The sequence below is a fragment of the Pteropus medius genome, unplaced genomic scaffold (assembly GCF_902729225.1).
Source record: "Pteropus medius unplaced genomic scaffold, Ma_sr-lr_union100, whole genome shotgun sequence".
Classification (NCBI taxonomy): Eukaryota; Metazoa; Chordata; class Mammalia; order Chiroptera; family Pteropodidae; genus Pteropus; species Pteropus medius.
Genome location: NW_024349796.1, coordinates 12,007,433 through 12,022,409, shown reverse-complemented (window position 1 = coordinate 12,022,409; position 14,977 = coordinate 12,007,433). Strand labels below are relative to the sequence as shown.

The 14,977-nt window shown below is 35.6% G+C and overlaps 1 protein-coding gene across 1 annotated transcript in view; it reads left to right on the top strand.

The window, feature by feature from the left end:
* The window catches only part of USH2A (usherin), a 576,091-nt gene that overhangs the window by 176,802 nt on the left and 384,312 nt on the right, over positions 1-14,977 (top strand). Inside the window, 1 exon segment of the mRNA XM_039883360.1 lies at positions 2,082-2,226. Coding sequence (XP_039739294.1) covers positions 2,082-2,226 — 145 coding nt within the window.

The following is a 14,977-nucleotide window of genomic DNA, read 5'->3' as shown; positions in this document are numbered from 1 at the left end:
GTACTAAGACAACCCATCCATGAACCAAATTTTGTTTTTCTGCTCTTTTAAGGGACATCTTTCTTTAAGAACATCCAAGGCGTCATAGTTCTGAGCTGTGATTGTGCCACCAGTGTACGAATGGTGGACGCCATGGACATGGGGATGACTTGCTTGCAGAACATACAGTGCCTTGTGGCTCTGCTTGTGTCCATTGCCAGATATCTACTTCCCTTTTATGATGAGTCTCTGTTGGGCCCGTCTGACCTTAAGACATGGCATGTCCGGCTAACCCAGATCATGAGGACTAGCTCTGGCCGCAAGGTCACTTGATATACTTTTTAGTCAGACTCTCTGCTTTTACCAAGCCCAGTAGCATGCTAGGAGCTGTCTAGCAAATGCTGTGTAGTTCTCATTGCGTGGTAACGCCCTTGCTCCAGATCCTAGGGGTCTATCCTGTGATTTTCTTACTGGAGACTTGCCATTTGTGTCCCACAGCATCTCTTCCCACTGTAGTCACCTCTGGCACCATAGGGTTCCTAGGCTTTATGTCCCAACTTGCTCATCTGCTCGGAACACAGCCTTGATCTTCCTCCAGGTGCTCTCGAGGGTGGTGGGATTCCACCTTCCTCAGCGACTTGGTCCAGATGTGGGATATGCTCGCCTTAGAACATAAGACATGAAATAAGAAACACCGTAATGTGTCTTATCCTAAAAGCAAGTTCATTTTCTAAAAATCTACATTAAGTCCCACCAGGGTTCTAAATGGGATGGATTTTATAGCAATATTAACTGTTTTATTTGTTTCGACGTTTTATTTTTCTTAGAAGATTTTGTCTCATTGCACAGAAGAGGAAAGTTTATATCTTAAATACCTTAATAACCATTTATATTTAGAGAGATAAAGGATTAATAATTCAGTGTTTGATGTTTTTACTGATTTCCAAATGTAATTGCAGTGGAATCGTATCACGGTTTGAAATTATTCCTAGAGTTTTAGAAGCTTTGAAATCACCTTTATTTCTGAAAAATGTTAAGTAAACGATATAATTTACATTCCAACCACACTGCTTTCTAGAACTACTCACTTGGGTTATGAAATTTTAAAGTCAATACCCAGGCAAACATTCCAAATGAATTGTACTCCTAAAGAGAAAATACCTGGAAAATTACTCCAAATGTTACTAACTTTACAGTTTTTATATTTATGGAATTTAATTTTATGAAAGATTATTTCATGTGTATGCATATCGACATTCTTTAGAAGAAATAGTTTTGTACTTACTCATGCTTGGTGTCATACTCTTCATTTTAATGACCTTTGTTTTCTAAATATAATTTTCACCGGTCTTTACAGACGAAGCAAATTTACGTGGTTGCTTTGATGGATTCTAGTTATAATGGTAGGACTAACTCTCAGTGTCGACTATTTCATTACTTGTTTAAGGACTATTGAGATCCTCTCAATCTCCTTTGCTCAAATCTGCTATCGTCATCTGAAATTGTGTGATAAAGACAATATTTCAAAAAAAAAAGTATCTGTTAGATCTAATCTGTATATGATTATTTTCATAGGGAAGATAACTGAGAGTTGACCTCATGTGTATGCTTAGTAATGGGTTTAGTTTTTGCTCTTCTGTTTTTTTTTTCTTTTTCTTTTTTTTAATGATGGGATTGATTTAACATAGTGACATCTTTCTGTGACTACCTCTGTCAAATAGCACATGAGCATCACTGCACTGGGTTAGCTTGGCCAAGCCCCACGGTTTTATCTGGACTTTTTCGTAATAACAATAACATTGTCACCATCCTTTCGCTCTACCATTGGTGGCAATAACCATACCGCCATGCTGCTTTATGAGGCAATAACTTGGTTTCCTCATTTATCCAGTCAGGAGCTAGATTATCACCTCATAAAACAGTGTGATTGTACAATTATTAGTTAAACCCTAGCTTGTTGGGACTCTTCAGAAAAGAATTCCTTTCAGTGATAGACTGACTATAATTCCCTCTGTCTAAATGTGTGCAACTTCGACTGCCAAGATGATATTTTTTTACGCTAATCACCTATTATCTGACTTTTTTTTTTTTTTGCCTTTAAGGTATTATACACTGCTGAATCCCAACAACTGTCCTACGTTGTCAGAGGACTAAAACCTTATTCGATATACGACTTCACCGTTTCTCTCTGCAATTCGGTTGGTTGTGTAACCAGTGCTCCAGGAGCAGGACAAACGTTGGCAGCAGGTAAGCAAGTTTTAATGGACATGACCTATATATCATGTGTTTACACACAAACTCCTACGAAGCTCATCGCCTTCTCCAGTGGGGACCTGTTATTTGTCTTCTTTGCTTTCTCCTCAGTAACCATGATTGCTACTTACCTTGACATTTTTACACAAGAAAATGAACTTAAGTTAAATTGTAAGTCCTGAGTCGCAGCCGTGTCATAATATTAAATATAATTAGATGCGGGGTAACTGCAGGGATCAGACACTATCCTAGATCCTAGTGGTGTCCCCGCCATTGTTGGAAGTGTCCAGGAGCCCTCTCTGGGGGCTCAGAATATTTCTTCTCTAAGTCTCGACCTTTCTTGTAGGGTTGGGTCTACTCACTCTTGCCCTATGTGTCTAAAAGCAGATCCCCAGGAATTACTGGTTTGCCCTGGTATTATATTTTGCCTTTAGACAGTAGTGTATTTATTAATTTATTTATTATTAATAAGAAGTTCTCAAGTTTTTAAAATGTAAAAGATGTCAAGTATGATCATAGTAGAATATGGTTTGTATAAAATTTTGCTTGCTTCACTTAGAACAAACTAGATTCAATACGGGCATGATTGCATGCGTTATTATCTAGATTATTCAATGACTTGGCATTTAATGTGTTTCCAAATCAGTGTTTCTATCAGCAGTCCAACAAGGCTGAGTTTCCTGGTGCTGTTTAAAGAAATATCCAGATATGAGGAGGGTAAAACACTCCTAGATGAGTGACAGATAGTGTGCAAACATATTTAGCTACAAAAATGCTCCCCAGACCTCCATAACTGTCTTCAGGTCTAAGTCTACAGTATTTTGTTTTGTTCTGTTTTGTTTTTATTCTGGAAAAACTTGTTGGGCTCAAATGACCCCATTTAGGTTCCCCCGCTCCTTCAAATTTTCGATCAATGAGAATAACTCCAAAATTCCAAGGAATTATGTTTTGTTATCTCTATGACTGAAATCTCTGTGTTTTTATATATTAAACCTATATGTATTTCAGATCTTTGCATACGCATAGGGCGTGTCTAGCTTGTTCAAAACACCATTCTCCTAAAAGACTGTATATTCATTTATTTTGTATATTCTACCCCTTGAGGGTTACTGGATATGGATAACAGAGGAAGACTGTATCCTTTAGGAAAAATAGTAAAATTCGGGACTAGGGAATAAAAATTAAAAGAGGAATCAGTCTCGTGGGCTGGAGAAAGTGAAACAGAAACAACACAAGCTAAAGACTGGCCTGAGGTGTAGTGGAGGAGAGAGGGATCCCACCCCTGTGACAGCAGATCTGAAATCACAGCTTCTTGGGGCTGTGAAACACTTAAGTCATCTAGTCCGGCCAACTTTGTAACCTTCCTCCCAGGTGTTTGTCCAACTTCTCTGATCCCCTCCCAGCTCTGAGGCAAGTCCATACCATGTTTAGAGACCTCTTTTAACTGAAGGGAGACATGCGTGTCCCTAGAGACTGGACAAACCCTGGGGCCAGAAAGAGTAAAATGAGAAGCAGAGCCCTCCGCGCTCAGTGCACCGGTGGTGACATCTGCGCTGCGTCCTCAGTGGTCACAACGCCGGTACCCATGGCAGAGAAGGCAGTGCACCCCGGGGCTCTCCGCAGCCCTCGATACAGAGCCTGACGAGGGGCTTCAGGCCACTTCAATCCACCGGAAGTTATAGGACTGAAACCGGCCTAAGCCCGGTGACTCCTCTCTCTGCCTCTTTATCCTTAGAAAAGAATTTGGAAACTTCTTGTGTCTGAAAGCCATGAGATGTGCAAGTTCGTTGACTTTTTACTTTAAGAGCTTACTCATATATTTTTGGAGAAAAATAATAATCCACAATGCCAGGACTTGAATTTGGGCTCCACCATCTACAAGCTGTATGACCTTGAGTCAATTATGTTACTTCTGTGCTTTCACGTCCCAATTTATAAATAAGGATAACCTATTTTATAGGGTGCTTATGAAGATTTAAAAAAGTCAATACATGCTAATTTCTTAAAGTGATGCCAACACAGATCAAATCTTCAATAAAAATTATTTGTATCAGTCACAATGTAAATGTTATAGAATCTCTAATGCTATCAAAATCAGTAAACTCATTTTACAACTTTGAGTCCATATGATTATTATAACATAAATGTACAATAGAGAGTCCTAAAACTAAGCACCGTCCTGCAAAACTGAACTGTAGTAGGATACATCTAAAAGCATCTTTTCAGTTCTGTAAGGAGCATGTCGTTCAGAATCACAATAATGCATTTCAAAATTTTGCTCAAAAACTACAAATTTCAAGTTCATTGTCTGCAATATAGAGTTAATAATGCGCCATAACCATATCCTTACCATATTTTATTGTGAATGCTTAATTCAGTGAGCACTACTTAAAACACTATGGGGGATTCAAAGGTAACCCATTCAAAGACACCTTCATGGTGTCCGCATCAAGGTGTTGACCATAACTGACACAATTAACACCATGGCGGCCTCTAAGAAAGGATCAAAGAAAACTATGAGGACATTGACTATGGGATGGATACCTGCGATTTAGGAGACTGGGAAATTACTCAGAGTGTTAGTCACTGTCTTACACACTGGTGCTGTCCCAGGTACTGATGTGATGAAAGCTAGGAGTTTATGAAGATTTCTCTGGCAGTAGAATATAGAATAGATTAAAAGAAACTACATAGAGTCTGGTAGAATTTTCTCAGAGTCCATGGGGGAGTAAATCAGATAAACAGAAGTGAAGATTGAAAGAAGAGAACAGAGTGGGATCAAGGAAGAAAAATCCACAGGTTAAGAAGAGAGAAGAATTGAAGATGACAGTAAAGATTGTAGATCATGGTGATGCCATTAAATATAACGAGAAAGATGAAGGAAGAACATATGGGAGAAATAAACCCGTAAGTTTAAGTTTGATCATTTGATAGAAACACATATCCATGATAAATATAACCAGCCAGCAGCAGAAAATGCGAATCTGGAGTTTAAGAATGATGCAGATTTTGCAATCATGTGAATATAGATTGGAGCTAAAACAATGGATGATAATGAATTAGGGAGGGCAGAGAAAATACAAAATAAAAGTTTACATCTCAGTGAATGCTCACATTTTGGGAGAATAGAGGAGTAAATGGAACAGAGAAATGGTCAGAATTTGGGAAGGAATCTAGAGAGAGTGGTATCAGAAAAGTCAAGGGAAGAAAGAATTCTTGAAGGAGAATGTTGTCTGGAGCGCCATATGCCATAGGAAAGCGAGGGAAATGTGAGCAACAAGGAATGTGGGGTCATCGGTGACTCTCCAGTGACCCCAGTCAGTGTGGTTGGAGCTGAAGCTGGCACGCAAAGGACTGAGCAAGTGCAGAAGATGCAACGGTCAATTTAAAACATGTGATCCTGTGCCGAAATTTTCCTTCTATTCAATTTCCATTCTAAAATTAACTTCCATTCCCCTGTGAAATCCTTTCTTTTGTTGAAAGACAAATTATTTTAGTGTTATTCTGGGAAAATGTTTATTTCTTAATCTCAGTATATTTGTCAAAACTCTGACTCTTCATCTGCCAAGTGGACTAAAATCACTTGCATGATAAAAGTATGGAAAAATCATTTTTGCTTGCTGTCTGATTTATTATAAAAGACACCATATCAGGAGTATTCAGATCAGTGAGAATAAACTTATTTGTTTTTATTGGACTATAAGGAAAAACCCAGCAATTACAGATCCAGTATCCTCCTTGCCTTCTTATTTTCAGTAGATAAGGTTTTTATCTAAATGTTTTCAAAGATTAAACATCTGGAAGCAGCTCATAGGTATTAAGTCATACAGAAAACAATGAGAAGGCCGATCCTTTTGAATGGTCAACAGGTCTGATGCAAGAAAGGAGTAAACGTTGACTTGCAGCTTTACGTTTCTTCCTGCTCTGTTTCTTTTAGTAATAAAATTGCAGTTTGGAGGGTATATATGACTCCGACACAGTCTAATGTATTTGTGGGGAATTTAACTCGTAAGTCTAAATGTAGTTCATGAGTTCATTATCAGAGACCAAACGCAGCCAACGACCATTCACAAACTGAAAAAGAGGACCCCGAATGACAAGTGGTATTCCACCTTTCCGAAGCACTGAATCATGAAAACGTGTTTCTTTCTCTTTATAGAAATTCTCAATTTTGATTATCTGACCTTTTCATTAAAAAGCTTGAGAGTTATAATTTGCTCTCTTTTGTTTTAAATATTTTTCCATTCGATATGTGCATTTCGTCCGGAATCTCACATTGTTTCTCGTTTAGTTTTAGAGTTTGAGGGAGGTGTTCTCCCAGCAGCAGCTATATCTGCCCCCCATTGTGGAATCTTCAGCCAATGTCATAGGTGACTTTGGAGTTGCTTCTCCATAAATGAGGGTGATGAGCTGATGGGCTGGACCCTCCTAGAGCTTGTTTGTACTTTTCTTCAATATTACCCTTTTAATGTAGGAAAGTTGTGTGTTCCCATCCTTTGCAAATTAAGGACAATTTAAACCTATCTTAAGAGAAATTCCTTTTGGCCATCCATTCCCAGAGGGACTATGTGATATTCCCTTTGCCTGTCATAAATTGACCTCTGCACCGTGAGCTTAGAAGTGCCCATCTTCCATTAAGCAAGTAATTAGTGGCGCATTAAGCTTTTCTAAATTCAAAGTAAAATGTATAGACTGTTTGCGGCTGGGCTGAAAACATACGTTGTTTTGCATGCAGGTACATGAGTCTCTTCATTGTGAGTAGGGCCCAGAGTGATTAAACAAGCACTCTTAATATGTTAATTCATAATTTTAATTACAACAATCTTGTATATATAGTCATTAGTGAATACCAATATAAATATTTTTCTATCTTTTTATTCATAATGCATAAACCAATCATCCAGTTACTTCTCTGAGGTTGCCTCTTTTTGTTTCATAATACAATCTTTGTTCTTAGTTATGAATGCATTCTGTTCGTTCCTGTCTTGAATAATCCCTCATTAAGCTAGTCACTTTCTGCTCCATGCTAAAAAGGAAAAATTATCATGCAAATGCGGCACGCCATATTAAAAAGCGCATTACCAAACACTTTTGTTGCTGTCCTTCAATTAGTTTCCCTTCTTTGAATTTAATTCCATTTGTTGTTAAACTACTGACTTGATGTATGGGCTCATGAATCTGCGGCCGCTGCCAGGAAACCAGGGGGAAAATCAAAGCCTCTTGGAAGAGCTGCAGAGGCGAGCTGAAATGAATTTGCTTCACCTTTGACAAGAACACTCAGCAGCACAGGAATCCTCTGATGATTCAACTTGGCTAATTATCCGATTCTTTATTTCAAGAAGAAAGGCGCTGTTTCACAATTAGAGAAGTGTAAAGCAATCTGAGAAATTTGGGAATGACAGACGACTTGAGTAACTTCTAAGATGAACAGTATCTGTGCAGACCTGTCTCGCCGGGTGTTCTCAGGCAGCAGTTCTGGTATCTTAGCATTGGGGGCATCCTGAGGACGTGGCAGGGTTCTCGTTTGTTTGTTTTGCGCTTTCAATTATTTTACACTTTTAACCAACATGTCAAATTTCCATGGCTCTTCAGCAATGTTTAAGTCGCATTTCTCTTGATTAAAAGCTTTTGGTTCAAAGCAATACTTTTTAATTGCCTAATGATATAAGTCAGTTCTTAGGAAAAAACCGCACATTTAGGAGTTCATTTGCAATATAACTGAAAAATTCATTGCATGGCAGTAAAACAATTTACTGTTAATTACAAGGAGAAGAATTTGCTGTAGCATGCTCACAGATTGCCATGAATCATGCAGCACTCCTAGAGATTTATAACAGATGTGTAAGTGGGATGAATTAGCAGGGTTTAATAACAGAGACACAAATCATGCAGACTTCAAGGAGCTTTAATTGATATACTAGAATGTGACGGGCATGAATCACTCAGCCATTCAACAGCACTGTAACATATGGTCAGCTCAATATGCCGCATCTTAAATCGGTTGGTGAGTCGTTGGTTGTCCCATATGGTGGAAGCAATATATTTTTCATGATTAAAAAAAATACATCCCTTTTTTAAAGAAATATGATTGCAAAGCATGTTTGTTATTGAACAGTTGCCTGAATGCCAAACTTTTTTTTATGATTCTTTTTTTTTTTTTTAAACATGGCAGCTTCCCAAAATAAATAGTGACTACTACTTATAATGCCAGGTCACTGGAGGCACCATGAGAACCCAATGGGTGCTTGTTGGCACACTCGATACAGCAAAGCCTACAGAAGAGCACCTGATGACAGCTGTGATTGTCAGGGAGATCCTTCAGACTTGGGTAGAGCAAATAAAATGAAAGGAATGATGTCACTTTCATAGAAGTTCTAGTATGCCAGGATTTGCAAATAGCATAAAAGGAGTTGAAAGGGAGACCCTTACTTAGCAAGGTAGGAACCTAGGAACGTGATTGTGATAATACTGTGATCCCCGCCCCCCTCAATGTAACAATCGGACATAACATTCAATACCAACCTTTCCATTAAATGTTCGTCCTTTAGGAGCATGAAAGAAATCCTGGCCCGCATCACAGAGATGGTAGCACCAATTCCGTGTCATTCTTGAATTATTCTAGTGCATAAAAATGGGTATCCTGATGCAAACCGGTAACTGGTACCATGCAAATATCTTTTCATTGAAACTGGGATCTGGCAGCTTTCTGCAAAGCTTTTGCAGCATTTGTAAATCTGACAGACTTGAAAAAGGAATATTGCAGCCTTAGAACTGTGGCTGCCAGAATTTAATGTCAACAATTAAAATTTATTTTGATCCTTACCTACTGTTTATTACTGTTTGTATACACAACAGACCTTACTAATACAGAGATGCACTATTAGATGGAATTACCATCTGTTCACAGTGAAATGCTGGCATCTGTCTTAGACGCTAAAACTAAAATGATATTATTTCTAACAAAACAAAATTAACTGCTTTTACTCACCAACTTTAATTTTGAAAGTGTGAACTCACCGAAGATAAAGGCTTATTGATAAAGTATGTAATGACCTCTGTCATGAAGTCTGTATTTAGCTAGGTGACCCTGGCGGTGCTCTACTTGGCCTTTTTTTGGCACACAGAAATGGCATGTAGAAATCATACTTTCAAAACCTGTTTTAGCTTGTGTGCTAATTATGGTAAGTCATTAAAACAACACAATTAAAATATATAAAAAATGAATCAGAAAGACTATAGTATGCAAAATATTTTGATAGATCTGCCCTAATAAGTATAAGGAAATGAATCAACTAGACAAAAATTCATCTAAATAAAGTTGCCATTGGTCTCACAGTGACACCTTTAGGAAAATATAAACTATCTTCTCTGTGAGACTATTTTTAATTTTCTCCTAGACTGGTGTGTGTGTGTGTGTTATTGATGATAGTATTGATGATATTGATGATGATATTGATGACTGTGTGTGTTATGTGTATAATAATATATATATGTATTATAGAGAGTGTATATTCAGCACCCCCTGGTATCCTATAAAAAAAAAGGTCTCCTTTTTAGGAGTTAAGAGAATTTGGAGTATCAAAGACCATGGTGATTCCATTTCCAACATGTCAGCGATGCGCTACTTTCTCTTGAAACCAGACTTCAATTCTACATATTACAAAATAATAAATTAATGTCACACCAGCGTTTAATGCATGCTACAGTGCATTAATTGTAACATGCCAATACATTCTACACACAGTACTTTCTAGAGAAGAGAACTTCAGAAAATGATTAAAAAAATCAATATTTTGTATCAGAGAAGTAAGTGTTGATGCATTTAGTGATTATTTGCCAGCCCCCATAAAAGCTTCGGGTTTGGGCAGCAAGATGCCATATTGATCCAGCAACTTCACCTTTTATTATTATGGACTTCAAGGGAGATAGGCTTTATCTCATCTTTCTGCTCCATATTTTAAGTTCAAGAAAATTCACGGATTCTCTTCTCCTTCTCTCCATATCTCCAGGATCCTAGTTGTATTTTGCGTCGTACCAAGCTCTGAAAATGAGTAAATGAAATCTGAAATGTATATCATTTAATGATTCTAGACTTGCTTATAGTCGCTCAATTATTTTGATTTTGGACTGAGACTCTCAAAACCAGGTCCTCTAAATTCCCATCAGACCTATGGTATTTCCACAAGATCATTTTGGTGACTCTTGTCCTCTAAAACTCTATTGTGTTGCCACCTGTGTTTCCTAGGATGAATTCTTTCCCATTTCTTCACTCTGTATCTATTTTCATGATGTACGCAGGCTGCCACATTCAAACTGTTGTTAATATGTGCAGTGTCTTCCACACATTCTCTCTCTCTTTTTTACTTCTCTATCACCATCCAGACTCTGAAATTCTTATATTTTAACCTGCTATTCACAAAATTGCCTCCTCTCAAATCTCAGTTTTTTAAATATATCCAAAGCATTATTACTCAACTACACCCCTGACTTTGAGGTCATGTGCTTCAAACTTCTCCACATACCCTGAAAGTTCATGTTTCTCAAGGTCTCTATCTCACTCTTTTCTCGGTCAGTAATGGCATATTCTAGTGTATTTTTTCTATTCTATTTGAATGCCAATATTTAGAAGCATTGTCAAATTACTCTCTACTCATTAGTCCAAAATATTTTCACTTCCTCTTCTTACTTTGATCCACGAGAAGAAATATAGAAAAAAAAATGGGATAAGACAGCCAATTCCAATAGATTAATTTCCAATTGCCTGGATTTTTAAAGTTGGACTTGAGAAACATTTTTTTTAATATTCTTTCTCAGAGAGATAATTTTTTCCTATAGTATCCTTTTCTCTTCACTATACATGTTCTTTTATGCTTTTCAATTTTACAAGAAAAATGCAATGTCTTAATTCTCATGGTTGAATTTCTTCTCAGATCATTTTTTAAAAATTTCCTTACTTTTATTTTTAATCATTTTCTATAATTTCATCTGTGAGTAGCAGATGTGTGTAGGCTCAGTTAAGCTAAAGCAAGAATTAGACACCAAAATATAATTATTCATCCTACATTGGTATGCTTGATTTAGGAAAGTAAATTATGATTATTTGCAAGGCTCAAGAGTCAATAATTATCTGCATTTAAACTTAAATTTTTTATATTACCAATAGAGATATGGATTCAGCATGTTGGAGCCTTGTATGGTTGGAATTGGCAATATAAATTGAAAAAGGGAAATGAAAAGTTAAGACATTATAAAATAGATAAGAAAAAAGGTTAAAGATGAGCATTCTTTAACATTTACTTAATAAATAGGTATCAAATCCATATTATCTTCAATCAATAAGGGAGATATTAAAGATATAGAAACCTGAATAGAATCCACATTACCAAAGCTCACAAACATATTCAATTTATTTATTACTGGCATCACATAGATGTAAAATAAAAATGATATTATAGAAGATATGACTGGATTTTAAATAGGGTAGAAAAGAAATGTTAAATTCAGAGAATTTCATTTTCATACAGCTAGAAAACATTAGAATAGAGTATATGTTTTAGGATTGTTTGCCCCAAAAAATGTCTGTTTGGCTGTAGCCCTCTTGGGGATCCATAGGTCTGGAAAAGCTAAGATATTATCTAATCCAACTCTATCACTTCACAATTTAGAAAGCTAAAACCCAGAGAGCTTAGGTGGTTTATCTAATGTCAGTAACATATAAGTTGACAGAGCCAAGAGTATAAACCTGGGCTTTTCAGTTTTTGTTCACCTATGAACCTTTTCATTCCTTTAATAAGTATTCAAATAGATTTTGGAATACAGAATATTGGGAATGCAAAATAAATTCATTGTTGTTTGCTCGGAAGTTGGTTCTTGTACAACAAACTAAAAAGGATGGAACAATATTACAAAAGAAATTAAACAGAAAAGGGTGATCAGGTTGGAGTAGGGGGATTCCCAGATTTGTACTCTTGATGCATTATCAGATAGCTTTGTGTAAGTCAAAGAGGCTTTGGTCACATTGGAAAAATTTCAGTAGACTAAAAAAAAAAAAAAATGCTATCAACAACATTTTAGACAAGCAGGTAAAGATTTTCCCTTTACGTTTATGCTAAAAAGTGTGGGCAAATAAGATTTACTTGAAATGATTTGTTTAATGTAACATTTTGGCTAGGATAAAAACCACTTGCATGGATTTATTTTTATTAAAAGTTTCAGGATCGTGTTTAACACACACACAACCCCCACAAAAATAAAAATGCTATATTTTATTATCTAAATTCTTTTTCTTTTAAACAAAACTTAAAATTTGAAGTAGTGCTAATTTTGCTGCTCCAGTAAAGTATAACTTGTAAGTCATGAAGGGTTGTTTATACCAATTATTCATGAAAAGAAAGTTCCAACTCTGACAGTCAATTTTTATTATTAAAGAAAAATATGAGCTATTGTTTATTATATACTGCTGAATGAATTACATGGAGTAAGAAGAAAGCAGTGTGTTGCTTTCTTAATGAATATAGACACTCGGTGTTTAGTCCAAGTATATATAATGTATAATATTATTTCAAGTAATATATAACATATCATATATAATATATAAGTATATGTCATATATTATATATAAAATATAGTAATATTTACATATTACTTGAAATAATAAAAAGCTAATTTTCAAACTTAGTTTATTTTTATAATGCTAGCTAGTTTTCTCATACTAAAATTTTGATAATAGCATAGTCTTCATTTTATTAAAACTTTTATTTCTTTTGCTATTTTTTGAAAATATAAATAGCACTAAGGAGCTATGAAAACTTTCTATTTTTATTCCTAATGAGACTATTTAGAGTTATTTTGCACAAAGTAGACTTTGAAACAGGTCTAGCTTATCTAATTTTCAAAACGGAGTGTACATGGTTTGATACATAATGTACATGTTACAATTACATAACGAATTGCATTGAGACTGTCTAAAAAATTTTGGTAATAATAAAACTAGACTATCTCTGGCCACTCCCACCAAAAAAAAAACCAAAAACAAAAAAAACTCCAAAGGTAGAAAGCATGATATATTTTAAAGACAAATATAATTATTTCAAAGATACTTCAGTACCCTATCATTTTGCTGGTAATTATGTTTGTAATCTGGAGGCACTACATGTCTTTATGGTTGTTTTATTAAAAATAAAATCTTTATTTTTTCAGAATTTATAAAAACTCTAATCTAGACAAAGGCAATTTTTGTAATGGTTAAAGGCTGTAGCTGCTGTTAAAAGCTAGTAAGTTGTCCCATAATCTTCTAGGAATATATAAAAATGCTCTAGAATAAAAATTTTAAATCATTTGTAAGCAAATATTACTAAAGGCTTTCAAGTCATTGATTGGCCAGCCATTATATATTTTAAATGTAATTTACATTTACTACCATATTTAAAATATTATAGTTTATTATTCTGGTTAATAGTAGAATTTCAATCCCTAGTCTTGCATTCATGTTTGAAGCAGCAAAAAATTATTGCCTTTTGGCATTTGAAATGAGATGGCTGATAGAGGTTAATATGTAGTTTCTGGTCAAATTGTTACTGCTTTTTTTTTTTTTTTTTTTTTTTTTTTACATATGCACAGCCTGTAAGACACTATTCTTCACCCAATTACAATAATATCTCTTGAGAAAGAATAAACAGAAACTCCATTTCTTTTACATGGATGAATAGCATATAAAAAATTTCCTTATAAATCTGAATTTGGTCTTCTGGAAAGAGTTTAAATAAACTATAAGAGAGGCTAAAATCTAGGCAATGATGTAGTGTAAAGTAGAAATATTACAGTCTGTATTAGTCAGCAGTCTTTGTTTACAAGTAATAGAAATTTAAATTCAAATTGGCTAAAACAAAAAAGGGAATTCGTTGACTAATATCATGGAAAACTCAAGAGTTAGGTCCTCCCTCAGGGACTGCTAAGCCTAAGTCACATGCCCAAGCCAGGATCAGAGAGCTACTGTCAGCTTCATCCAAGCTACACAGACAGAAAGTAGGGAAGAGAAGGTTCTTAAAAGGAAAAACATATGATACTACCAGAAAAAAGATGCTGAATAGGAAAAAAACAAATGTCTACCTTACTTTCAAATGCAGGTTATTGTAGTCTACTTACTGCTAGATAACTTCTACTGACTCATTATCTCTTCCGCATATAATACTTGATTCAAGTTTTAAACGACTAGCAAAAATAGAAAAAATATAATTTTAAATAAATTCTTGTTTTTCTTTTTTCCCTTATTGGTAAACTGGTTTTCTCCCTAACATGAAATTCACCATTATAGTTCCAGGCAAAGAGGTAGAGGAGAGAAGATGCCTTCTCTGGAAGGAAAAAGCTATGATGTAGTGGAAGCCTACCGCCTCTGTCAAGGGGTTTGTGCAGGCAGGACAGAAATCTTCAATCCCAGACTAGAGAAACATGAAGTCAGCTGGAAGAAGCCAATGGATCCTGACTAAGCTGAGATGAGATGGACAAGGGATTTATTAGCATCAGAAACTAGAAGCAGGTGCAGAACTGTGATTCATTCAGCATGCGTAATATGACAGTACTGGCTGTTTATACCCAGTGTCTATATTCATAGATGCCCATGTTGTACTGGCTTTTAAAATTTTTTTATTATCGCAACCAATAAATGACAAACTAGTAGAGGCTAAAGAAAAAACTAAGAAAAAATATTAGCAAATGTAACAGATGCAGAATCAATATCCTTCTTGAT